Genomic DNA, 26,142 nt, shown 5'->3' with positions numbered 1-26,142 from the left:
CCAGTTGCTTCAGTGCTTTTTATGGTTTATATTTAATTTCAGCAAATTTTCATTCTTTATAAAAGGTTTAAATCATAAACACATTTACTGCTACAAGGACCTAAACCAGTTGGTCCATGTATGGAACCAGTATAGAACCAGTATGTCCTTGTTACAAAACATAAAACATGAAAGTATCTTTTTAAAATAAGACTACACTTAAAGGTTCATAAATAGCTTAAAATTAGTTAACTAGTAGGCCTTCACGGTTATGGTTGCTTATGTTAAAGTGATTAATACGAAGGTACATAAATTAAAAGGGCAGTAGTGACCCATTATGTAAACAGTGAGTCCACATTAATCTTAAACTTTTAAAGCTCAGTTAATTTGTCTTCTACATCAGTCAGTATTATACCAGTAAACCTCAACTTACCCCATTAACCATCATTTAAACTCCAGTCAGTAATAGTCAGAAATGATCATTTAGACTATTTGACCATTTGCAATTATTAAATAAATACACATTTCACAGGTCAACACTCTTACTGTTACTATTTGTCTTCTTTACTCTTTATTATAACTGCTTCTCGATTATTTTAGGCATCCATAACCAAATTATTAACCAATTTAAACAGTTTATAAGCACATTATAAGGGTAGTCTTAGTGCTAACATAAAACATGTTCTACTGGGCTGTTTATCTTTAATTTAATTTCTTATATTGAGTTTGCAATTATACATCTGAATTGCAATAATTGAATTTTGCTACATATAGTAGCCATGTTTCCCATAAATACCATTTTGATTATGTAATTCATATAAGACAGGGGTGCCCACAGTTTTCAGCTTGCGAGCTACTTATAAGATGACCAAGTCAGAAAGATCTACCGGGGTGGCGGCGAACGTAATTTGTTGAGTGGATTGCAGATTGGCTACCGTGAATGTCAATCAAAATACAACCGTCAGTGCAGATGTCCGATTCATCTACTACACACGTGTCAAAGTCAAGGCCCGCGGGCCAGATCCGGCCCGCAAATTGATTATCTATGGCCCCCTGGATGATATTTAATTACTATTAGAACCGGCCCGCAGGCCACAGCCGCCCGATGGTGTTTTGCACGCACAAACACTACATTCCCCACAATGCAACGGTAGCCCATGAAGTTACTGCAGCACACACAAGCGGCGAGGGTCTGCGCAGCGAAAATGACGTAATCGCAGTGGCTCCGCCCGTGCACGAGGGCGTCGCGCGCTGTCGATTCGCAAGGTCGTGCACCTCTCGAATTTTGTAACTGCATTTTTAAGTACTTTAGCCTAAATTCCAGCACTTTTCAAACCTTTATTACTTTATTCATTTAATGTACAGGACATGTTTTCTATGAAGGAAGTTTGTTTTTATCTGTTTGCTTGTTGAAAATTGTTTTCACTTGAAATTACTGACAGATCCATAAGAAAATATTGCTTTATTCACTTAAGCATTAAATAATATACACTGTTAGGTCTTGGTTCAATAGGCTATGTGCAATCATTTCAATATGTTTTAATAAACATTGAACCAGTCCGGCCCTCGGCTTGTAGCAAATTTGGTTTTTTGGCCCTCGGTGTATTTGACTTTGACATCCCTGATCTACTACTATTTTATGTGACGCGATCTACGCACATTCCTTCGCGATCGACCGACACTTCCTTCGATCGCGATCGACGTAATGAGCACCCCTGATATAAGAGATGTTAAAAGTTTCTGTTATTTAATAAGGAAAACTCATAATAGTGGGTACAAAATGCCAGTTTATTTTTAGTATGAAAGAGGTGATTTGTTGGTCCAATATATATTAACAGCATTGTAGTATAAGGAATGTTCCAGCTTACACACTCAGACTAATATTGAGCTCACTGATGTACCATAAAAATCCATTTGGGGAGGGGGATCCAAAAATGAATGTTTAAACAAATATATTTAGCACAAATTAAAACAAACATATTTAGCATTTTCAGGAAAGGTAATACAAAGATTGCCAGTTGTAGAAAAATAAGTCAATTCATTTTTACATTTTACCACAATACAGATGCATTTTTTACTTAAACTAAATTAACTAAATTATATATTTTTCTAATTTTAGCAGTCAAATTGTCAATTACTTCTATGTTAGTAGTTTTAAAGTGTTTTAAAAAGAAATGTTTTAAGAAATGTAAAACATGTCAGAATTCCTATCTTAATTTGATTATATATAAAATTTTGATATTATTTTGCCATCACAGAATGTCAGTGTACAAAAACATTAGCATTCAATTACAATATTTATAAGAATTTTTCTTCAGTCTATATTATCAGTGTTAGTAGCAATTGTTTTGTTTAGTTGTTCACTACTGTGCATTAGTTCACTGACACAGCACATCTCCCGTGAGTCAATATTAACACGGTTAATAAAAGCCTCTATTGCGTTTCTCTGTTGTCTGGGCAAGGACTCACAATATCCTCCACTTCGATGATTTCCACCACCAGGTCTCTGATTGACTTCACGCAGTCCAGGGGCCCCTGTGCTTCTGGGTCTCCAGTAGAGGCATCCTGGTCTGAAGGGCCTGAGCTGGTGCCTTCACTGTCTATGGGTGCCGAGGCTGGACGATCGCTGCCCCCTGCTGGAGGATCAGTGCCGATGGAGAGTGCAGGGGCTTGGGCTGTTGTGGAGGTCTCCACCACAGTGCTCTTCCCAGTCCCAGGATTCTCCACACTGTGCACCAGAGCCTCACTGACTCCACCGTCACCAGTGGGTCCTGATGAAGCACAAGCATCGCTCTCCATTGGAGTGGCTGTGTCATCTTTTGTTTGTGAATCTGAGGTCTCTTCAGCATTCGAGATGTTAGGCAGGGTCGTACCAATGCAAGTCACCTCGGGGGGTGAGTTATCAGGTGCAGTCTCGGGTTCACTGAACTGGGAAAGCGAAGGGGTTGGAGCATTCGTTTCTGCATCTTCCAGAGTGCTGACACGTTGACCCTCTGTGGCCCCGTCAGAGTCACGTTCCTCTGCGAGAGGAACGGGACTTCCTGCCCCCAACCCCGCCGGGGCTACGAGATAGATGGCATGCCTGTGTTCAGCGGGAATCTCCTCTGTTATAGTCGTTTCAGGGGCCGCACGAAGACTGATGGCGACTGACGGGCCCCGAGTTCCAGCCTCAGATGAAACTTCACAAGCTGCCCTCACAGGGGCCTCCTGAGTAGGCGACGTGGCTTCGGTTGTAGACGACGATGCCACCTCAGGTTTATTGGCCGAAACCCGACCGCAGGCTGGTTCTGTGGAATCCATTATGGACGCGTCGGCTTTGAGCGCGGCCGTTTCGAGTGTGGTCGAAGAATCTTCAGGAACAGCAGGGCCAATATCAGACACCGCCAACGGTTCGGCTGCTTTAGACGACCCGACGTCGGTCGGCTGAGATGCCGTAGCTGTAATCTCCGTCTTCCCCTCCGCAAGAACAACCGGGCCGTCCTGCGTTGGCTGGTTCTCCAGACAGCCGTTGCCCACCAATGGGGAGGGGGGATTCTGCTCTGCGCTTTGAGTGACAGCGGCAGCGGCGAGTACCTTGGCTGGGCTGGAGGGGGCGGAGCGTGGAGGCGTGTGGTTCAGGCTGCCCTGACTGATGCACTGGAGATCTGTGCTGTCTACAAACAGGTTGTTCTTCTTCAGACTGGCGGCTTCCTTCACCACTGCACAGCAAGAGCACACAGGAGCGTCGGCAAGGGACGACCACACTAAAACATGTTAATGTGACAGTGCTGCTCACACAGGCACTGAAAGGAAAAGCAGTTCAGTACCTTTGCTGACTTCATCGTTCAGAATTTTCAGCAGGACGTCCTCATACACGTTCTCCACTTGAATGAAGTTAGCGTAATCGGCAAAGATGTGCTGCTCATAGTTCTGCAGTTCCTTCAACAAGGGAAAAACCCCAAAAGTCTTAATTCAAAGTAACTGAACACACAAATGGTAATGCCCTACTACCACTGTATGTCACACAGTCCGAAATGCAACAAAAACTCATTTGTTAGAACAGAACACAGTGCCTTAAAATCCTTAAATTAAACCCTGAACCCTTAAATCTGTCATAACTTGCAGAGATGTGCATGTGTCAAGTTTTCAAGTGAAAGACATTTGTACTGTTTTGCAGCTGGGCGCGAGGTTCCTCCTGATGGCAGGCAGGGTGATGTCCACCAGGGCATCCTGGAAAATCTTCTTCCTCACCGTACTGCTGTCATAATCATATTGCTGAAATGATGGGAAAACCTTATTTAGAATAAGGCTAACTATTAGCTGTGCACTGCCAAGTTTTAATCACTCACCATCTGTGATTTAGAGGCTGTCTAAGTGACAAGATGGCGTTGGAAAACGTATGTCGGCTGTGATAACGAAGGGCCCTGTGGTTACTTAAGCAGTCACCTTAAGCACACGTATCTTGGCTTTCTCCATGACTGACGAGAGTTTGTCAGTTTTGTCCTTTAGAGCTGACTGGAGCAACATCTCGAACGTGTACACGGCGTTCTCCATCAGCTAAAACAAGCAAGACACCCATACAATGAACATGGCTGCAAAAATATACACAACTTCTTATCTCCCTGAACTACATCACGGTGAACTACAGAGGGAGCCATGTTTCCACAAATGCAGAAGTTGGACCCTGGGGTCATCAGGAGGTCCTGCGGCCCACCTGCTGCATGTGACTCTGGGTGTTGTGGACCAGCAGCATGGAGTTGGAGAACTTGAAGCGATTGCGAAGCTCCTGCAGCTGTTCCTTCAGCACGCTCACGTGACGGTAACAGCCCTCCAGCCGTCCGCCGCCGCCCACCTCAGCCAACGCCTTGAAGGCATGAAACAGACACTCTGTTTTTAGCTCGTAGAGACCCCATGATCTCCAACAAATATCAACGTTCTCCACCAAAGTTCAACAGTGCTGTGTTGCATTTGGCTTCACAAAGTTAAATACAACGTGGACGTGCAGCACACTCAAAACCAGGGCTGCACAGGGAGGTTGGTTTCCTCTTGAGTCCTGGTCCTCACAAAGTCCTCACTGGTCCTGCTTAATTACAACCAAGCCTTTTTTACTTTTTTACATCTCCACCAGCTTCCTCATTAGATATTTGGATCCAGATAAAGCTGCTTTGTGGCAACACGTGTTGTAAAAAGTGTTACATGAATGAATTTTACTATCATTTCCTGTAACAGGCTACATCAGTGTTCTACAAACTGCTGCAGTCATATTAAGACGTCTGCTCCAGGTTTAAAGACGCCTGCTATCATTTGTGGCTGACCCCGGACTTTACCTTAGCGAGTTCCTCTGGAGTCCCTTCAGGGGGGAAGTCCTTACAGACGCGGGTCAACTCTGTCTCCAGGCACTGCCTCACAGCCTCGAACCCGGAGCTCACTGGCCCCATCAGCTCCTCCAGGATGGAGGCCAGAAACGGGACGACGCTCTCGGAGCAGAACTTCATCGCTGGCTCTGAGACCAGCCCTGCAGTTTGCACACACGATTAGACCGTCATGAACACACCATCACGCAAATTATCAAATGAGCTTTTTTGACAATATGTGTAAATCTGTCTGTACTGATTAATCCAACTGATAGGGGATCAGTTTTAGAAAATGTGAAATTGGGGATTCAGGTATTTTTCCAATGATGAGGATGAACCCTGACTGATTGCCCTGATACTTGTATTAAAACTGCAGCACACTGTTAACAGCCTGGGGTAAACCATCCAATGTTTCAATGGTTTGAATAATAAAACCACATCAGTGTGGCCGAACCCTAACACAGACATATGGCTCAAATCATCATCCAGCACTTTAAACAGTTTTTCTAACTCCTCCACACCTTGTAGTTTGGTCTTCAGGAAGGTACTGGAGCTGGTGATCTGATCCATGTTGGCGCGTATGATCGCCTCCTGCTGTTTAGCCGCAGTACTGCATTCCTCCTTCAACGCCAGGAGCCCCACCCTCAGCTGTTCCTGGACCAGCTCATTGGTAGCTTCCACTGTCTGAAAGAAAAAAACACCTGTCCAACATGCTCACCCAGTAAATACTGCATCTCCAACAAACCCACTCCCTCCTGTACACAGAACCACCACTGTATAATTCATTCATAAGCCATCATAAGGCTGCTGTAAACTATTACTGGCTTTAGAGTGGAGCAATTTCATAACATCTAACTTTGGCTATCAGCAACAAAACTGCGAACGACAATCAGAAAGCCCAGTGTTTAGCTGAGACTTTACACGTTTCTCCTGATGTCGAAATGAATTTCTGGGGAAGTTCTCTATGAATAGCAGACGGAGGGTCTGATCTCACTGACCACGAACCACACGCGCTTCCTCTCCGCCTTCTTCCCTCTCAGCCTGGGCAGCAGCTCCGTCTGCAGGGACGGGAGGAGATCCTCCATCACCAGGTTGGCCAGCACCTGCGAACAAGAACACCACACTCACCATCAACTCACCAGCCTGGTGGGGGTGGGGATGGAGGTGGGGATGGAGGTGGGGGTCTGGGTGGGGATGGAGGTGGGGATGAGGTGGAGGTGGAGGTGGGGGTGGAGGTGGGGATGGAGGTGGGGGTCTGGGTGGGGATGGAGGTGGGGTGGAGGTGGGGTGGAGGTGGGGTGGGGATGGAGGTGGTGATGAGGTGGGGATGGAGGTGGGGGTGAGGGTCTGGGTGGGGGTGGAGGTGGGGGTGAGGGTGGGGATGGAGGTGGGGATGGAGGTGGGGGTGAGGGTGGGGATGGGGGTGGGGGTCTGGGTGGGGGTGGAGGTGGGGTGGAGGTGGGGGTGAGGGTTGGGATGGAGGTGGGGGTCTGGGTGGAGGTGGGGATGGAGGTATTCTTTGACTCATGCTACAACACTGCTGGCAGGAATAGGGCTGCAGTGACGCACTGTCACACTGATCTGACTCACTGTTGGAAAGTGGTTGCAATACCTTAGCAAACGCCATAATAGTCGTATTAAGTGAGCGTGGACAGTACAGGCAGACAGCACAGAGGAGACACGTTCTCGAGAACCACTGTATCAATATTGCTCAGAAACTAGATAAATGTAGTTCCCAGACAAAATCCCTAGATGTGCTGGTTATGTCACAACCCATAGTGGTGCTGTGGTGTGCTCTGATGTCAGAGAACGGTGCTCCTTCAGGGTGTGAGATGACAGGCACACAAATGTCTGGGTGTGACAATAGCACGATGACACTAATGTGATTTCCAGTGAGATCAGATTGGGGCGATAAACGGGGGTGAAAGGGGAGCGTACCCCAGCACTGGGAGGAAAGACGAGGTTTTTCCTGCATGGCCTTCCTGTGACTAACCCTAATGTAACCTCAAGCAACCGTAGAAGTCAGAAGCACAAATATGTATGATATTGACAATAAAACAGATGATATCTGTAGTCCATTAACGCTAAATAAATGATACTGTGTTACTTCTTTTGTGCCTTTGAATACTTGCTCATTTAAATTTAAAGGCTTTAGAAGTTTTATCACATCAATGACTCCTTGTTCTGTGATGAGTTAAAAGCTGTCTGTGAATCTGTCCATCCACCTGTCTACCTGCCTGCCCACCTCTCCGTCTGTAGTACTGTTCATGTGACTGTCTGCCTGTAGTCTGACCGTTAGTACGACCATCTGTTTATCTGTAAATGTCTGTTATTCTAGGCAAGCCCACAACAGACAGAGCTGTGTGAGATGGGAGGGAGAGAGGTTTAAGTTTCCCTTGTGGTCAAATCAGTTAGACCGAGCTGAGTGAGGAACGCCCGAGTGACAGCAGGGCACGCAGCCTGTCTCTCCACAAAAACCCACCCACCCACCCACCCACCCACCCACACACACACACACACACACACACACACACACACACACACACACACACACACACACACACACACACACACACACACCCACACCCACACCCACACCCACACACACACACACACACACACACCCACACCCACACACACACACACACTCTTTCCACACAGCTGTGATTTAGCATGTACTCCAACGACTCCACAGTAGTGGTGGGCCGTGAGGAGTAGGCGGAGTCAATCTCACCTGAGTGTCTGTGCCCACCAACATCTCCCATGATTCATAGTGGCCTTTCTCCTGCCTGTAGAAAAGAATGGCCTTCAAGAAGGCCTGGACTTCACATGTTGTCTTTTTCAGAAAATCTGGACAGAGTACGAGAGAGAGAGAAGGATATACAGTGAGAGAGAAAAAGAGGCATAATTAAACAAGCTCAAAAATCGCACTGTCTGTGTTCTGTCAGAAGAGAATTCTGGCTTTAATTCACTAGCGCTGGTTGTGTAATACATCAGAGAACATTGTGTGAGGATGTTTGCAGAAGCTGCCCTGTCATAGCCACTTTCATACCATAACCACGAGAAAGGGGAGGATGAAGATCGAGGAAGGCTTGTTGGAAGGAGAACATGGCATCAGAGGACAGCCCTTCAACAGCATGAGAACTGACAACATTCCCAACAGTCTACCAAGATCTCCTTCTGCGAAACCGGGCCACGGTGATATGTAATGTGGCTACTGGAATAAATGGTGTTTCTGTCACTTTCTGTAACTTATGGCAAGCAGATATATTGGTATTTAGGGAATATGTCACACAAGTACACACACACACACACACGCGCGCGCATATACAACAAAAGTGTGCAAACAGCAGTTTCATTTGTGTGCGCCACCGGGTGCTACTTTGGATGCCGTGACATGTAGAGCTACTCTGCAGAGCCGAGCTAACCGCTGGTGGGCGGAGCCTCCCCCACCGAGCACAGGAAGAGCAGCTTCACTAGCACAGATATTATTAGAGTGTTACCAAGACCACCAAAGACAAACAGCCTTAAACTAACGAGGGAGTCACTTTTCTCGATTCTCGGTGTTGTACTTCTGCTGTAAAACAGTATGCGAGTTACGTTAGACGCCATGCAGTGTGTTTCTGAGGAGAAGTCACAGCACCTCTTCAGTGCATGTGGAGATGGAGCTATGAAGCTCCTTTTAATACCAGGACTATTAAACCTTTCAATATGCTTTTAGCATCATTACTCTCCCACAATGCAATAGGGTCATACAATATTGTGTGCTGTATCAGAATTGTTAACAGGTGCATACTGATATTGTGCGAGGATGCAATATGCAAATGTGTCTGTGCTGTGAGCTTCCTGATACGTGACTGACGTCCCACAGCTGAGGGTATTCTGATCAATCCACCAACCAACAAACTTTATTTGTTCTAAATATTTGGTCGAAATAATGCAGACCAATATTTGATCCATATGAGATCCATCATTAATCATAGTTGACTGCAGAGGTGTCAAGTAACGAAGTACAAATACCTTACTTAAGTAGAAATTTTGGGAGTAATTATTTTTCATCCGACTTTATACTTCTACTCCTTACATTTCCCACACACTACTGCTTTGTGCGTGATCCATCGCACATGTCACGTCACACTCCAGTAATGACACAGCAGACATGTGTAGCTTAATATGAAGATGTTCATGGCAGAGCCTCGGAAAACTCGAGCGAAATGTTCCAGCTAAACACCAGCGAGATTTGTCTTGTCGTCCGTGTCTTTGTCGTCATGGTAATAAATGTGTCGTGCACCACTCCCTCACTTCCCCTCCCTTGTCACCGTGACAATATGGTTTTAATAAATTTGCATTGTACTAAAATGCATTCGTTTTCAATGGGCATATATGCGGCTGAAACAGATAGCCTAGTGCATGCCTTATTTTTAACATTGACATAAATATAACATTATAGCCATTATGGCTTTTAGAAAAATGTTTTTTGGGGGGAGTTATTGGCCCTGTGATGCGGCCTTAATGACCTTATATTACCAGTACTTTTCTTTTTATACTTTAAGTAGTTTTGAAACCAGTACTTTTACACTTTTACTTGAGTAAAAAGATTGGGTCGATACTCCAACTTCTACATAAGTATTTTTAAACCCTAGTATGTGAATATTTCTGACACCTTTGGTTGACTGGCACTGCTTATAGCTATATAAAAAGCTATTTGTGCGTTTGTGTATGTCAGTGGGAGCGTGTGTTGGTGTGACCGTGACAGAGCACGGACGCATGTGTGTCCATGTCTGCGAGTGTGAGAGTCGTATGGGTGTACGGTACGTCCAAGCACATGCACGCCAGAACACTTTACCGCCGTTCTGGTGACGAACACAGTCCGACAGCACGGAGACGAAGCGTGCCTGCGTCTCCTCCTGCTGGAAGCTGAAGTATGAGTCCCTCCTGTAGGGCAGCCTCAGGAACACGGGGAACGGGCCGGGCACCGTCACCATGGGGGACGGGACATCCTCTTTGGAACCTGGACTCGCAGCCGTGACAAACAGGTGAGAAGGGTTAGGGTTCAAGAGACTACAGCAGTCAGTCAAAGCCAGAAATGACTCCCTGTTTGATATAAAATAGGGACCCGTGAAATTCAGCTTAAGATACTTCAAACTTCCCGAAGGCTGATATCATTGCATGATGCTATGCTTACACTGCTCTAATAGACCTGATTCAAATGATGAATGTTTAATAATAGCGTGTACTTAGCTGGTAATTGATTAACTTATTCAGATGTGTTAAAGCAGTGAGAATATTATACTATTATTATAATATAATATACATATGTAGTATGGTGGAGGTCCTGAGCTTGATTTGTACATCCTGCCAACTCTTACACAACAAGGAGAGTCCTGAAAAAGCTCTAGACATCTTTAAGAGGTCAGACAAACTCACTGTTCAGGTCAGGAAAAGCCTTATCCACCAGGGCAGAATATTTTTCCTCTGAAGTCAGCACAGTGCCCCCTGTTGGATGGAGTATGTAGCGTGCAGGACATCCTTTCGTGAAAGACTGGATGGACATAAACACCATAATGTCATAAGCACTTCCAAAATTATATATTTTTAATCGTTTTATAGAACTGTGGTTGTACCTCCTGGCTGTCGTGAAACTCAAGGCTGTAGTCTGCACGGACCACCACAAACCTCTCCTTCCATTTCTTACAGTCGTCATAGTAGAGCACGCTGTCCGTGTAAATGACGTCTGAGCCCTGGACCGCCTCCTTCACAACACACACAGAGACACAGCGTCCAGTTACAAACAAGTTACAATCCAACATGGCCCCACCGAATATGTCAGATTTAATTAATGTCTGATGGCTGTTTCTGCTGTTAGCTGTGTTAGCACATTTCTACACTGGTAAAGCACTATCAGAAATTTATTTTCTACCTTGCTACCTATTACCTACCTACTCAAATAAAACTCAAATTTCATTCAATTCAACTTTGTCAAAGGTGTGACATAATGAAATGTAATTAAGTTTAGCCTTAGGTGTATACAGGTAATACACCATGTAAATCTGATAACATCACAGTGAAGGATTATTTAACAAGAGCCCTTTGAAAGTCAAGGGACCTGAATTACAGGTATATAGTGGGTATATATTATTTGATATATTACTGGTCAGGGTGGCTTACAGTCCATTACAGTGTCAGATACTCTTATTAGATTTTTACTGGAGCAAATCATATCAGAGTATCAACTGCTGTCTCCAACAGGAAATCAAACCCATGAAAAAGCATTGGTAGTCATGTTGCTGCATACCCTGGACAGATAGCAACACTGCCGTGGTGGCGTAGGGGATGAAATATCTACTAATTTGATTCATCAAATAATCACAGGGATGAGATCAGGTTTACTCCATTCAAATCTATAATGAAGTTCTCCTGAATCTGGACTTCACTGATGTCACTGAGGCTACTCCTGTACGGACATACGTGATTAATCGAACATTACTCCGTTAATGTTCGATTAATCACGTATGTCCGTACAGGAGATCATCTCGATTCCACTGAGCCATACATCTAATTTATTAGTACAAGTCCACAGTGACATTAAATTAAATGAGTTCACATTAGTCAAGGTAATGACTGTCCATAATCATAATTGCTTTGAGCAAAGCCATCAGGGTTTTGTAGGGCAAAGGCACCTTCTGTTTGAGGAGGTGGGTGTGGCCTGATCGCTGTGGCTCCACCTCCTCCTGCAGCTGGGAGAAGAAGGCCACACTGTACTGCCTCCTGTAGTGGGGGCTGAAGTTCTTCAGCTCCGCCTCCGTCCGTCCTGCAGACACGCGGGGGGGATGGGAAGTGTGATTGTGCAATTTTACTACAGCTCCTGAGATGAAATGGGTCAATATGGCACCAGTTACTAAACAGAAATATGAATTTAACGAGCATTTCCCATGCTGCCACGCTGACTCATGATGGAGTTCAATTTCAGCAATCGAAAATGGGATTTTTATTAAATTCCATGTATTTTTTATTTTCTACATTATGTAGTGTGGTAGTACGAAAGCTTACAATCTTTACACTGTTGAGTAGTCCTTAAGAAAAGAGTATGATTTTACAATGGACCATTTAAAACACCAGAAAAGGTTAGTAAACCTTTTGCACCACTGCATTTGCAGTCTGTGATGCATTACTGAGAAAAGCGGCCGTCTCCTCCGCACTTGACACCCCCGCCAAAATAACGTGGCACAAAATGGTACGGAGGCCGTGACAGAGTTGTTCCACTTTCCTGTCCAACTTCAGCAATTTGGTCACAACTTGTTCCATTTGGATCGTTTTCCTTAAATCTGAACGTTCAGAGGAAAAAGTGGATAAGTTAGGAATTCTCTCTTAGTAGTGGCAGTAGTGGCAACGCTGCATCTCATGCACCAAAGCCAACGCTCTCTTAGTTCTTACAAAAGCGTTTTGTTGCTGTTTACCACAATGTGCTAAAGACTCCAGATAAAACTAGGGCTTTTCTTTAGAATATTGTTTTTTCTGAAAAGCTGACAGTTAAAATGTTCTCCACACAGCTACCTGAAAGTCAGGGCACTTGGGGTACACAGTATCTGCATATTTTTACAGTCAGAACTATATCTGGAGGAAAGATAACTTTCCATAGTTTGCAATAGTTTGCAAAACTTTGCAACAATTCGTCTTGAAATAAAGATTCAAACCTGCAGTCTTGTGCCACTGCCTTACTGTGTCTTCTAGAAGTGCTGAAATACTTTTGTTATCTTTACTGTACCTTGTGCTTGGCAGAGCCTTCTGGCTGCATGGAGCTCTAAAAACCATTCAGAAGGTGCACTCCATTTTTTAATCTTTAAATGGCTGAGTACTAATTCTCAAAATATCACCAAGAACACTATAAGAACCTTTAAGAGTGCTGTGCTGTAGAAGAGGTGTTGGTACCTGTGCCAGTGAGGAACGCCACATGCACCAAACCACAGTGTATGATCTACAGGCCGCTCGCAGTGAGACAAACAATGCAGGATTAGGATGCCGATCGAGTCTCCGAGCACGCGGTGGGCGTGGCTCAGAGTATGGGGTGGGCGTGGCAAACTCCCAAATGCTGGGTGATAAGTGGATTAAGAGGCAGCCAGCTGTGCTCTGGAGGATAGGAGGATGAGATAACGGTTTCCTGTGAGATTCTGTTTGGATGGTTTTCCTCAGACACACACACACACACACACACACACACACACACACACACACACGTGTGCACAAGCCCTCACTCAGTCTCACAAGCCAATGCTGAGGCTGCTGTTGAAGCAAAACAACTCAGTAAATTTAGCACAGCATGATGACTAAAACAGCCCAACACAGCATTGTTTGGAATCAATGGCAAAACACTTTACTCAGCTGTATTGGAACTACTCAAGACTCTACAGGAACTTAGTTTAGTCAAATTGCCCATTAAACCCTAAACTCTATTGCACCACTTCAAGCAAGGAAGGAAGTGATAATGCAACAGCATGGTCACATGTGTTGCAATGTTGCAGTCCAAGCTTCTGCACCCGCACCAGGACCCGTTCTGTTCAAGTCCGGTCACACCCGCACCCCTGGCCTCTATGGTCTTGTGCCTCAGCCCAGTCTTTTCAGAAAACTCATTTTTTTCTGTGTACAACCCGTAATAAAGTGTTTATGCTCTTCCTGTCCACCCATTCACCTTACTATCACAATGTCTGGTGCAGTAAGATAGCTCTCAAATAGCTGTCAGCGATAACCATATCTCATTTTGTCAAAGGAACTTGTGGGTAATGTAATATAATTGAATATAATTGCTCTGTAATTACAGCTCTGCAAAATCACAGGATGTATTAAAGATAAAGCTTCAACGTGCTAAGATTGGGAGAGACAGGCTACAACTACATTCACAGGGGCTGAGGATTCATGAGCGTACGTCATAATGCAGCTCCACAGAGCGTGTTGGTAATCCCTGAACGATAAGTGGACCACTACAACGAGATTTGCTCCGTGTAGCAACTGAGACATGAAAGGTGTTGTGCTTCTTTGGCAGGAAACTAACTTATGACATGAAGATTATAGAGAAACATACCACGGACAACCAGCAGTTCAGAGGCCAGATGTGGCCCACGGATGAACATGCCCCGTCTCTCGTTTGATGCGTTAAGCAGACACACGCGGTCCTGAAGGAACCACCGTATCGTAGCACGCTAACAGAACACAGCTGAGTGTTAGCGGCCTGGAGATACTGGGAGCACAATGGCCGCACACACATCTGCTGAGAGACTTTAGTGTCAAACTATCCTGCATCCCGCATCCTGCAGCGTCCGTGCGGATGCAGGCCACACACACACACACACACACACACACACACACACACACACACACACACACACACACACACACACACACACACACACACACACACACACACACACACACACACACACACACACACAAACACACACACACACACACACACACACATACACACACACACACACACACACAAACACACGCACACAGGGTCTTATATGGCATCATGATCTATAATATCTATTGCGAGTGGATATCCTGACAGAGGTGGGTGCCGGGCTTGTGCTTTTGAAGTTGTGCATGCCTTTTAACCTTCATTTGCAGCCCTGTATGTGTGTGTGTGTGTGTGTGTGTGTGTGTGTGTGTGTGTGTGTGTGTGTGTGTGTGTGTGTGTGTGGGTGTGCGTGTGTGTAGTCTGAGGCTTCCGCAGGGGCAAAGGAAGAGGATAGAGTGATGAACTACCGAAAGACCTCGAGCTCTAGTACAAAACCACAACATTCATCCCACATCACTAGGCAGACACTGTGTGTGTGTGTGTGTGTGTGTGTGTGTGTGTGTGTGTGTGTGTGTGTGTGTGTGTGTGTGTGTGTGTGTGTGTGTGTGTGTGTATATATATATATTACAGTGTAATTTAAATCTTGCTTTTGGCACCTGTGTCAGAAACGTATGACGAATAAACTCCATCAGTTGTGCGGGGGACAAACCCACCCAGTGCTCCACATTCTAACTGGCTGTCTATGACTCTGTGAGATGGTTTGACTTCAGCTGCAGCTCTATGTACTGACACTCATATTAGAATGAGATGGAGCTGCACTCTTGCACAGAGATTACTGCATGGGGTCATTTCCTGTAACAAGCCACAAAACAAAGCTGGGTTGCTCTAGGGCAGCTTGGGATTCCAGTAGCTCCTGCAGAGAGGGATTCGTACCCCGCACATACGCCACCGCTGGTCACCTCACAACACGGGACCTGTTTCTCCCTCGCTGGGCCTGCAACGGTCCAGTCACTACAGCCTGGTCCTTAAATGAACCACAAATTGCTGCTGTAAATGTAGCCAAAGTGAACTGCTGAATCAACATTGGCAACATTACTGCATTATAAACTCCCATGTCTTGATTTATTACATGTTGTTACCAGATAATATTGACACTGTGAAGACCTGAAACACTGCCCATATTAGATCATTACTGGCAACCCCTGAAGTAACGTTCCAGTATGTTGATGCTGTATTTCTTTGAATTAAGAGTTACAAGACTTTCCTGAATAAGGGCAATATTTATGAACAATATTTTTGAAGGACTTGTTCGATTGAAGACCATGAAATACAACGCAGTGCTCCAAAGTCTTTGTGTAATAAACAGGCAACGACGCAGCAGCTGACGCCATGTTAACGTTACAGTTTGACAGTATGGGAGACGAGAGTATAGTCCTGGTCTGCTGGTGTATCTGGCTGCGTTAGTACAGCCTGTTTCCCCATCTCCCTGGAAGACGTGTAGTCTGAGACCTCCACTGAGAGACACAAACAGCTCCCAAGCTTGCTTGCATATCCAGCTGGGAGAGCTATTCTTCCCGCTGTCTGACGTACCGTCACTAAATGGAAGAGAGATTTGTGGCACTTAATAAGTTAGAGAGAAAAGAGAGAGAGAGAAGAAAGAGATAGAGGAGAAAGGCAGACATTTAGAGTTTCAAGTTTTTTGTCACATACAGTCATACACAGTAAAACTAGCAATGAAATGCTTTAGAGAGAGAGAGAGAGAGAGAGAGAGAGAGAGAGAGAGAGAGAGAGAGAGAGAGAGAGAGAGAGAGAGAACTCTGAGGTAAAGTATCTACTCTTTTGGTTTAAACTGCATTAAATCAGCAAGAAGAAAACAACACAGTAGATGTGTGTGATTCCACTGACTGGATTACCTTTCAGTGTAGAGTAGCTGAAAACCTAAAAATGACCGCTAATACACAGAACCTCAGAAAAAAAGAGGTATGTCCTTCAAAAACATGATATACATTCTGGCTATACATTCAAATGCGACAGGAAGGTAAACAGAACAGGAGGACCCACACATTTGGGTTTAAAAGCAGCTGAAATTAGAAAGTTCTCAGGCAACAGAGGAAAATTTCAGCCCCCTGCCATATGGCAAGATGAGAAGGAGATCATGCCAACGATGGAAACACAAACATCTGACACGTGTGCATTTCTCACAGGGAGGAGGCGGCAAGAGAGTGGAGGGACTTGCACCAAAACAGGCCGTGGACAGCCATGGACTCCCAGGGCCCAAAAAGGATGACCTTCTCTCCCCGAATGACCTTCAAACGCACGCTTCAAAAAATGCAAAACACTCAAATAACTCGAAACGCCAATTCCTAACGAGGCAGGCCACATTAGATAGCTCTATAATGAAACGTGGTCTCCTTGTGGGACAGTAATATATGGGGATTTGAACCACAGACACATAAGAGTATGGAGACATTTTTGCTTAGAGGAAGAACAGGCATCTTAAATCATTCAATGCCACTATTATAGCACTAAGTCTCCCATTGGGACTACATGGAAAAGACAACATAAATATGGGTGGCTACACAAAAGGCAATTCATGGATTTCTGACATGATATTCTGAAACTGATTCGGATTCTGAAACTGAAGAGTACATTACATTAGAAAGTGAAACCGAAGAGTCACATAACAGACTATTGCACCAGTTAATCCAGTGAATCAGACATTGAATCTCATGTCCACTAGCTCCCTCGTTAAAATACCCAGAAAGCATGACCAGACTTAATGACAACAACAGCTGGATAACTAATGCGGCATCTAAAACGTTTCAGAAAGGGCCTTCGTAGTTAAGAATGTCACCTCAGCAAAGGACCAAAAGACCACAGTGTGGACAGATAACATCAGCCTTCCTCTATCTGTGGTGACCCTTCACTTTACTCGAGCTACAGCTGCAGACCAGTACAGCCATGAAACACCATGTTTAAAGTCCCACAGAGGACCAACCTCAAGAATATTCTCTGTCCTGGCTCTGAGTTGGTGGAGCAATCTTCAGCTAGCTGTTTGGACTCAGTTTTTAATTCCCATTGTTTAGGTTTGATCCTGTGTTTATTTGCAATTCCAGGCAATGACATTGATTCCTGTAGTGTAGTAGTAGTAGTCTGGCTGAATGGCATGTTGAATTCTGATCTGTCTATGCTACTATCTAGGATGTATTCTGTGAACAGATGCAAAGCACTTAAGTCGCTCTGGACAAGAGCATCTGCTAAATGCCCTAAATGTAAATGTAAATGTACAAGAACATCACTGAAGCGATTCAGACCTTAGAAAAGGCAGGATGGCTCCAGAACGTAATGATTATTTCATTATCTACAGCAGGAGTAGAATTAGGTAGAGCCTGAGAAAGACAGATCTCATCACGTTTGATATGGGAGAAACCAACCAAACTCCATCCAGGTCCCACGTCCCAAGCGCAACTGATGCCAATAAACCATGACATCATTTGGGGAGTTGAGTGGAAGGATCAGTGGGTGTGGCGTGTCCCCTTAATTAATAACACATTCAAGTTGCCGTTCATGAGATGGTTGCAGTGATTCCTGGCATATGCTAGTCACGTCAGCACCATAGTAGTTCTGGTTTATGACAGAGTATGACATTAGGATGCCATGTTCCTAACAAGAACAAGAATGTGAACCAGAAAAAAACGTGAATGGATATTTGTGAAAAACAGTTCATACAGTCAACATTCAACATGGCCTTTGAAGTCAACACAAATCTGTGCATTTCTGTACCCAGGAGTTGCTCTGAGCAAACATGTATACCATGCTTGAGAAAAACTGAGGGTATGTGGCAAATGGACTGACTCATCACAGCACAAGGAACTAATTCACTCCAGCACTGGGGGCCTTTATATCACGGCAAACCACGTTCTACTAATGGCTTACCCAAGGCCTCAAAGATGTGTCATGTAATATAGCCAATGTTTGATAGTAAGGGTGTTACGTCTTACACTTAACACAACACCCAGAGCACTGAAAACCTCATTATACTCTGGTTTGCAGACTTTTAATAGTAAGGACAAGGATGTGAAACATTCCATTGCTGGAGCTGAACAATCCGTCGGGGTGAATAACAGAACGGGCTTCCTCTTCAGACCAGCACTCGGTCCAAACACACCAGATGAGCAAGCAGGAAAACCATCCAGAGCAGCTGTGCTCCCAGTCACACAGGAAGGAAGTACATCCACCTCAGCTAGGACTAAAACCATTCATAGCCGAGATACTGATTTACCGTGATGTTGAATATGCATATTTCCCCATTCCTGTATAAATGTAAATCTATATCACGGAAAATCAAAATAAATGTACATTACAATTAATTGAGGAGAGAGTGAGTGAGGAGAGAGTGAGGAGAGTGAGGAGAAAGTGAGTGAGGAGAGAGTGAGTGAGAAGAATGAGTGAGGAGAGAATGTGGAGAGTGAGGAGAGTGAGTGAATGAATGGGGAGAGAGTGAGCGTGGAAAGAGAGTGAATTAATGAGGAGAGTGAGGAGAGAGTGAGTGAGGAGAGAGTGAGGTGAGAGTAAGTGAGGTGAGAGTAAGTGAGGAGAGAGTAAGTGAGGAGAGAGTGAGTGAGGAGAGAGTGAGTGAAAGGAGAGAGTGAATGAGGAGAGAGAGTGAATGAGGAGAGAGAGTGAGGAGAGTGAGTGAATGAATGAGGAGAGTGAGTGAGGAGAGAGTGAGGAGATAGAGTGAGGAGAGAGAGTGAGGAGAGTGAGTGAATGAATGAGGAGAGTGAGGAGAGAGTGAGTGAGGAGAGAGAGTGAGGAGAGTGAGTGAGTGTGGAGAGAGTGAGTGTGGAGAGAGTGAGTAAGGAGAGTGTGGAGAGAGTGAGTGTGGAGAGAGTGAGTGTGGAGAGAGTGAGGAGAGAGTGAGTGTGGAGAGAGTGAGGAGAGAGTGAGTGTGGAGAGAGTGAGTAAGGAGAGTGAGGAGAGAGTGAGTGTGGAGAGAGTGAGTGTGGAGAGAGTGAGGAGAGAGTGAGTGTGGAGAGAGTGAGTGTGGAGAGAGTGAGGAGAGAGTGAGTGTGGAGAGAGTGAGTGTGGAGAGAGTGAGTGTGGAGAGAGTGAGGAGAGAGTGAGTGAGGAGAGAGTGAGGAGAGAGTGAGTGAGGAGAGAGTGAGTGTGGAGAGCGAGTGTGGAGAGAGTGAGTGAGGAGAGAGAGTGAGGAGAGAGAGAGTGAGGAGAGAGAGAGTGAGGAGAGAGAGTGAGGAGAGAGAGAGTGAGGAGAGAGAGTGAGGAGAGAGAGAGTGAGGAGAGCGGGGAATGAGAAGGTGGGGACGGGAGCATTACGCGTGTAAGCATGAAATTAAATAAGACAGTAATCAAGGTAAATTGGTCAACCTTACAAAAATCGATAACATTTCTGCCTCAATCACTTAGACATAGTTTGAATATCGGCCCGGTGCACTACAATATCTCTTCCACATAACGTCCCAGATGCTAAGGTCCCCGATTAAAATATTGGATATCGTTTAGACACAAATACATGGAACAAGGTAAGAGAAAGTGGTGGCATTAAAAGAGAGACTTTCAGTCCCAGCAGTGACTCGTTTAACTGCTATATCACTGTCTTCAAACTCTTCGGATATTTAAGAACTGGGAGCATACCTCTAATGTAGTTAGATTTACTCTCGTCTAAAAGACTGGAGGAAGATACTCCCATTGTGAAGAATGGTTTCTCTTAACGGTCCCGTCCGTGTCGTCTGTGTCCTCTAGATTGATTTTATTCTAATCAGTAATTCTTGAGCGCTCCGCTCGCCGCGACTCTCACCAAACGACTGCACAGAATCTCCTGCATCTCAAACTTCCTCACATTACTCTAACTGCAGCGCCGCCTGCTCGCCTGCTCACCACTTCAGCTCTGAAGGAGACGCTCGTTTTTTGTACTTTTTGTTTTTTGTTTAAAAATTGACCTGAAAGATTTTCACGGGTAGAAGTTATCACACACAGCTTTTTAACATCTAGATTCACACTAATATAAAATACAAATTTTCGCGGATTTTAAACTAAACTTCTTTATCTTATTATCTTACATAGCTGTCGGCAATTTAAATTGAGTCTTATTATAGTGACATATTTATGTAAGTTAAATTATTTTAACTAAGTGTCGGAATGATTAGACGTCGTCTCTCATGATGTTTTTTAGCGCAGCACTACATTTCCCAGACTCCATTGCGCGCTTCATATCCGCCATATTGAGCTCGCCAGAACGCGCTGGCAATACCCACAACATAGAAAGGTAAGTATGTAAACAGCTGTCTTATTATTGTATTACTTGCCATTTGATTGTTAGGAGAACATCGCAGTGTACAGTGTGTTGCACAAATAATATATTGACTGATTTAGATCGTAAATCTGCTTCTGTATACAAAACCAACAGTATTGTTAGCTTGCCACTGAGTTAGCGTCCGTTGCTGCTAGCTAGCCCGTGCGTTTTGCTATCTGCGTTTTCTTGACAGCGCAAGGGACAAACGAACAAACAGCACACGCGTATTTTCACTCAGGAATATTATATTTGTGACTATTTACAGCTGCCATATTCAGGCACGGACAACGCAGACATTTATTAGATAGTTTGTTTATTTGGTTAGATGCCATACGTTTGCGATAACACAAAGAGTTATAAGAACCTTCCCTAGCTAACGTTAGCTAGCCGGCTAACTTGTTGTATCATCCTGAGGTAACCAGTTAGCTCGCGCGCCCCAGACACTCTCAATGCTGTTTGAGTAACCAGGAGTATTAGTAATATTGTGGAGTAACAAAGAGTATTAGTAATATTGTGGAGTAACCAGGAGTATTAGTAATATTGTGGAGTAACTAGGAGTACTAGTAATATTGTGGAGTAACCAGGAGTATCAGTAATATTGTGGAGTAACTAGGAGTATCAGTAATATTGTGGAGTAACTAGGAGTATTAGTAATATTGTGAAGTAACTAGGAGTATTAGTAATATTGTGGAGTAGCCAGGAGTATAAGTAATTTTGTCTAGTAACTAGGAGTATAAGTAATTTTGTCTAGTAACTAGGAGTATTAGTAATTTTGTCTAGTAACTAGGAGTATTAGTAATATATTGTGGAGTAACTAGGAGTATTAGTAATATTGTGGAGTAACAGGAGTATTAGTAATTTTGTCTAGTAACTAGGAGTATTAGTAATATTGTGGAGTAACGCAGTTAGGCATTCATCAGTTATCATCAAGATGGATAAAAAAACAACGATGTTAGTAGTTGAATTTGACAAATGATCACTAGTCTTGTGCTTTAAAACCGTTGATTTTGAGTAATCGTTTCAAAACATTCTTCATGGATTTTCTTTTCAAGAAATCAGTTCTACTGAGTATGCTCAGTCGGTGGCTATATTTGTTATGTGTCCAAAACCCATAATTTAATGTGTTCTTTTCCACTGCTTTCAAATAGACTGTCTATATTAGTGGTGAAAGATGACTCAAACAGTTCAGACAAATGGAGTTCAACCTCTCAGCAAGACTTGGGAGCTCAGTCTGTATGAGTTACAAAGAACTCCACAGGTATGTGTTATACATTCAAATCTCCCACTATTCTTCTAAATATGAGAAGTGCAGTTCTTTTTTTACTAAATGTTTTTCATGTTTAGATTTTTTTGTGCAACAGTATAGTTGGTGGTTGGTCTATAAATCTGCTGTTCTTCTATCAGGAGGCCATCACGGACGGCCTGGAGATCGCCGTGTCTCCACGTAGCCTGCATAGTGAGCTGATGTGTCCCATCTGTTTGGATATGCTCAAAAACACCATGACCACTAAGGAGTGCCTGCACCGCTTTTGTGCAGACTGTATCATCACAGCTCTCAGATCTGGGTAGGTTCCGGTCTTGCACATACAGAAGACAATATCTTAACCTAAACAGCCATAGGATTCATACAGGAACCATTTGTAATGTGTGCTTCATCCATTGGAAATGAAGACCAAAATACTACGGAAGGATGATGATGAAATTTAGAGCTTAAACAGCATGGCAGAAGAAAGAATAAAGAATGCAGGTTGGGTTTGACGATCCGTAAAACAAAAACCAAGCATGTGGTAGGGGACTGAAATGGGCCATAAATAGCTCTAAATTGTGGGTGTTGGTGGTTTCTAAAGAACAATGTCAAAGTCAAAATGAGAGAGCTTTAAAAAATGATGTTGGTATTGATTTCACCAATGCCAGACAGTTCATTAATTTCTAAAGTCTTGGTATGAGTTGGCACCCATGCTGCCAGATCTTTAAGCCTCCTCCTCCCTCTCACAGAAACAAGGAGTGTCCGACGTGCAGGAAGAAGCTGGTATCGAAGCGCTCGCTCCGCCCTGACCCCAACTTCGACGCCCTGATCAGCAAGATCTACCCCAGCAGAGATGAATACGAGGCCCACCAGGAGAGGGTGCTCGCCCGCATCAGCAAGCACAACAACCAGCAGGCCCTCAGTCACAGCATCGAGGAGGGTCTCAAGATCCAAGCCATGAACAGGTGCCGGCAGCCTTTTGGTTAAACATAACACAATGGGCTTGAAGCATATTTATTGAGGATGTTTATGAAGGACAATGTAGCTGTGTGGTTTATACCACTCCCAACACAAGTTTTTTTTGATACTACAGAGCTAGGTCACAAATGAAGGTTGAATCCTGTTAGAGTGAGAAGACCAACTATACAGTTCTGAGATTTTTGAGTGCTTGATCTTGGAGGGCCCTGGTAACAGTGGTTTCATTAGAATGGCTTTCGTTATGTCTCTGAATTGACTTATAAGAGGATGTTCAGGTTTCTCCTCAATGGATTGCCTCACTGTCTGCTGAAAGGCATTGTGACCTCCTTCCTGTATTTATGTTCAAGCCAAAGTAACCTAGTTGCACCTCTTCTGGCTGTGTCTGAGAATTGAGTGTAACGAAGTTTCCTATTCCTTTACTCCGTTTCCTGCGTCTCCACCCTACCGCCACCGGGGCGGCGCTGTGCCACAGACTTCAGCGCGGAAAGAAGCACCAGATTGAGAATGGCAGTGGCGCGGAAGACAACGGGGACAGCTCACACTGCAGCAACGCTTCTGTGCACAGCAACCAGGAGGCGGGACCCAGCATCAAGCGCACCAAGACGTCGGACGACTCGGGCCTGGACATGGACAACGCAGCGGAGACGGGCGGCGGGGACATGACCCTGGACGGGGCCAGCGAGATCGAGCTGGTGTTCCGGCCTCACCCCACGCTCATGGAGAAAGAGGATGCGGCACAAACGAGGTAACGATGAAGGGGCGTCTCCCACTGCTGGGGGTCAAACTCCAGAAAGTTCTTAATAATAATAATAATAATAATAATAATCTTTATTTGTATAGCACCTTTCATACATACATGCAACTCAAAGTGCTTTACAGTATAAATAAAAGAAACATAAAAAGGAGAAGACAAAAAGAAAATGTTAGAAGAAATTAAAGTAAAATAACATAAAATGTAAAAAAGTAAAGTAAACAATATAATAAAAAAGTAAAGTAAGTAAAACTAATTAAGATAAGTAAATATAAGAAGATAAAAATTAAATATTAAAATTAAAGATAAAAAGAAATAATTAAATAAAGTGACAAATTATAAAATAATAGACTAGAGTTTCTTAACTAAAAGCAGATCTAAACAGGAAAGTTTTGAGACTGTTCTTGAAACTATTCAGGGATGAAATGCCTCTGAGCTCTTAATGCTCTTAAGACGCTTGGGCTTTGGGACGAAAATCTGTATGTACCACTCTTAAAGATAAATCGTTTCAGAATACATGACAAAGTTCTTCTGTAAGTGTCTGGATCGCTGTAAATCGCTGTGGTTTGAAACTTTGTCTCCAGGTACATCAAGACCTCGGGGAACGCCACAGTGGACCACCTCTCTAAATACCTGGCCGTGAGACTCGCCCTAGAGGAACTGCGCAAGAACGGAGAGGCCAGCCCTATCAACGTGGAGGCAGCCAGCGAAAAGCAGTACACCATCTACATCCCTACAGCTAACAACCAGTTCACAGTGAGTATGGCCACAGCCTTGATGTGGAAGCCATTCATTTAATGTCAACTGCAATATCATTCCATGCCATTGTAGTGTAGCTAAGGACTTGATCAGCACCTCAAAAACAAGTTTGGTGAACATGCTGTTTCCTGGTTCTTCTTCCCCAATATGACTGCCGTGTCCCCTTTTCCAGGTCCTAAACGGCTCCTTCTCTCTGGAGCTGGTGAGCGAGAAGTATTGGAAGGTCAACAAGCCCATGGAGCTGTACTTCGCCCCTACGAAGGAGCACAAATGAATCCAGTGAGATCTGAGGGTCTCGACAGAACTGATGGATCTTCTCTCTCTCTCTCGGTTTCTCTCTCACTCTCATTTGGAGTATACTAGTCATGGAGTCCTTGCTCCTCACCAACTGTGGCTGCTTTTTGTTTTTTATTTTGTTTCTTTGTTTGTTTTTTATCTTTTTGTAGGGAAACTGGGCTGGTGGGGGAAGGGGTAACGTTGGGAAATATATTGGTATTTGATGATATTTCATTTCCTCTTCAAGTTGACACAGTCTGTTTATTGACACAATCCCCCCATATTGAGCAGCAGTCTTATTGATATCTGGTGGTGCATTCACCAAACTAAGGATCAGATTTACCAGTACAATAACTAGCACAACTCCACTGGAAGAGGAGCCACATACTGAAGACTAGTTTTTGTAGTGACTTTTTTTTTTTTCTTCATATTAAGTAATATTTTGTCATCCATGGCACTCTTAGTTAATAGCAGTTTTCTCTCTCATAAGAAAGTGGAGATTTGAAATGCAGTTTTATGACAAATTCCTGCTAGGTCAACATTTGCAGAACCCATGGACGTGCTCTTGTTGGCACAGTGTCCCAGTCAGTGTTGAGGTTCTGTGGTGACTCGGTCCACACCAACCATGCCACATCGCCATTCAGTAGCTGCTCAACCTACATCATCTGCCATTTTTACCTTTGGGGTTGTACATATTACATCATTTGAGAAATAAGGCAACTTGGAAACGTATCTCATTAGGCAACCATTGTTTTATTATACGTTAGAAATAATAATTAAAAAAGCTGTCAATTGTACACAAGATTTTTGATATTCCATTACAAAAAACTCCATTAACAACAAACTTTTTAGAGCATGCAGTATTTTAGTTTGACATTGTTTGCATAAATTTGAGTTCATATTTGGGGGGGATGTATACCATGTTATTTGTTTGAATAATAATAATAAAAAAATATGCAAGTGCTTCAGTCAGCAGATTATTGGTAAATTTAGAGACCTACCCAAAATCTGAGAGAGACCTACTCCGCGAATGTCAGATTTTGCTTTTGCAAAACTCGTAATAGTTTAATTTACCTGCTTTTTTACTTGTTGATAGTAATAAGCAACCTGATGACAAAATAATAGACTATTAAAATAATGCTGAAGTATATTTTATTGTAAAGGTCTACACAGTTATGTTAAGCAGTTAAGTGGGGCTTTAAGAAGTATTTA

The 26,142-nt window shown here is 43.9% G+C and overlaps 2 protein-coding genes across 3 annotated transcripts; one reads left to right on the top strand and one right to left on the bottom strand.

The window, feature by feature from the left end:
* Positions 1-1,748: 1,748 nt before the first annotated feature.
* Positions 1,749-20,469, bottom strand: niban1b (niban apoptosis regulator 1b). The gene is made up of 14 exons (XM_076975855.1): positions 20,263-20,469; positions 11,993-12,123; positions 10,937-11,065; positions 10,740-10,854; positions 10,159-10,323; positions 8,047-8,162; positions 6,311-6,415; positions 5,834-5,996; positions 5,286-5,473; positions 4,673-4,822; positions 4,405-4,515; positions 4,126-4,233; positions 3,786-3,897; positions 1,749-3,677 (listed from the first exon to the last, which is right to left on the bottom strand). Exons 1-14 carry the CDS (start codon positions 20,315-20,317, stop codon positions 2,413-2,415), a joined length of 2,913 nt encoding a protein of 970 aa, XP_076831970.1. The 5' UTR covers positions 20,318-20,469; the 3' UTR covers positions 1,749-2,412.
* A 319-nt stretch (positions 20,470-20,788) lies between these two features.
* Positions 20,789-25,898, top strand: rnf2 (ring finger protein 2). 2 transcript variants are annotated; one of them, XM_076975856.1, is made up of 7 exons: positions 20,789-20,893; positions 22,069-22,178; positions 22,325-22,485; positions 22,916-23,131; positions 23,617-23,889; positions 24,480-24,651; positions 24,827-25,898. In XM_076975856.1, the coding sequence occupies exons 2-7, from the start codon at positions 22,092-22,094 to the stop codon at positions 24,926-24,928; spliced, it is 1,011 nt and encodes a 336-aa protein (XP_076831971.1). In that variant the 5' UTR covers positions 20,789-20,893; positions 22,069-22,091; the 3' UTR covers positions 24,929-25,898. The 2 variants fall into 2 exon arrangements, with proteins under 2 accessions (XP_076831971.1, XP_076831972.1); XM_076975857.1 differs by lacking the exon at positions 20,789-20,893 and adding an exon at positions 20,966-21,334.
* Positions 25,899-26,142: the final 244 nt, after the last annotated feature.

Source organism: Brachyhypopomus gauderio, chromosome 16 (assembly GCF_052324685.1).
Source record: "Brachyhypopomus gauderio isolate BG-103 chromosome 16, BGAUD_0.2, whole genome shotgun sequence".
Taxonomy (NCBI): domain Eukaryota; kingdom Metazoa; phylum Chordata; class Actinopteri; order Gymnotiformes; family Hypopomidae; genus Brachyhypopomus; species Brachyhypopomus gauderio.
The sequence above is the reverse complement of the archived record's forward strand: the minus strand, read 5'-3'. Positions and strand labels throughout refer to the sequence as shown.

Coding starts and splice junctions, on each gene's coding strand:
- niban1b (XM_076975855.1), bottom strand. CDS start 20,317: ATGGGAGTATCTTCCTCCAGTCTTTTAGACGAGAGTAAATCTAACTAC. Junction 12,124..20,262: donor TAAATCTAACTACATTAGAG/GTATGCTCCCAG, acceptor GCGTGTCTGCAG/GACGGACGGAGGCGGAGCTG. Junction 5,997..6,310: donor GGAAGCGCGTGTGGTTCGTG/GTCAGTGAGATC, acceptor TTTTTCTTTCAG/ACAGTGGAAGCTACCAATGA.
- rnf2 (XM_076975856.1), top strand. CDS start 22,092: ATGACTCAAACAGTTCAGACAAATGGAGTTCAACCTCTCAGCAAGACT. Junction 22,179..22,324: donor AGTTACAAAGAACTCCACAG/GTATGTGTTATA, acceptor TTCTTCTATCAG/GAGGCCATCACGGACGGCCT. Junction 24,652..24,826: donor CAGCTAACAACCAGTTCACA/GTGAGTATGGCC, acceptor CCCCTTTTCCAG/GTCCTAAACGGCTCCTTCTC.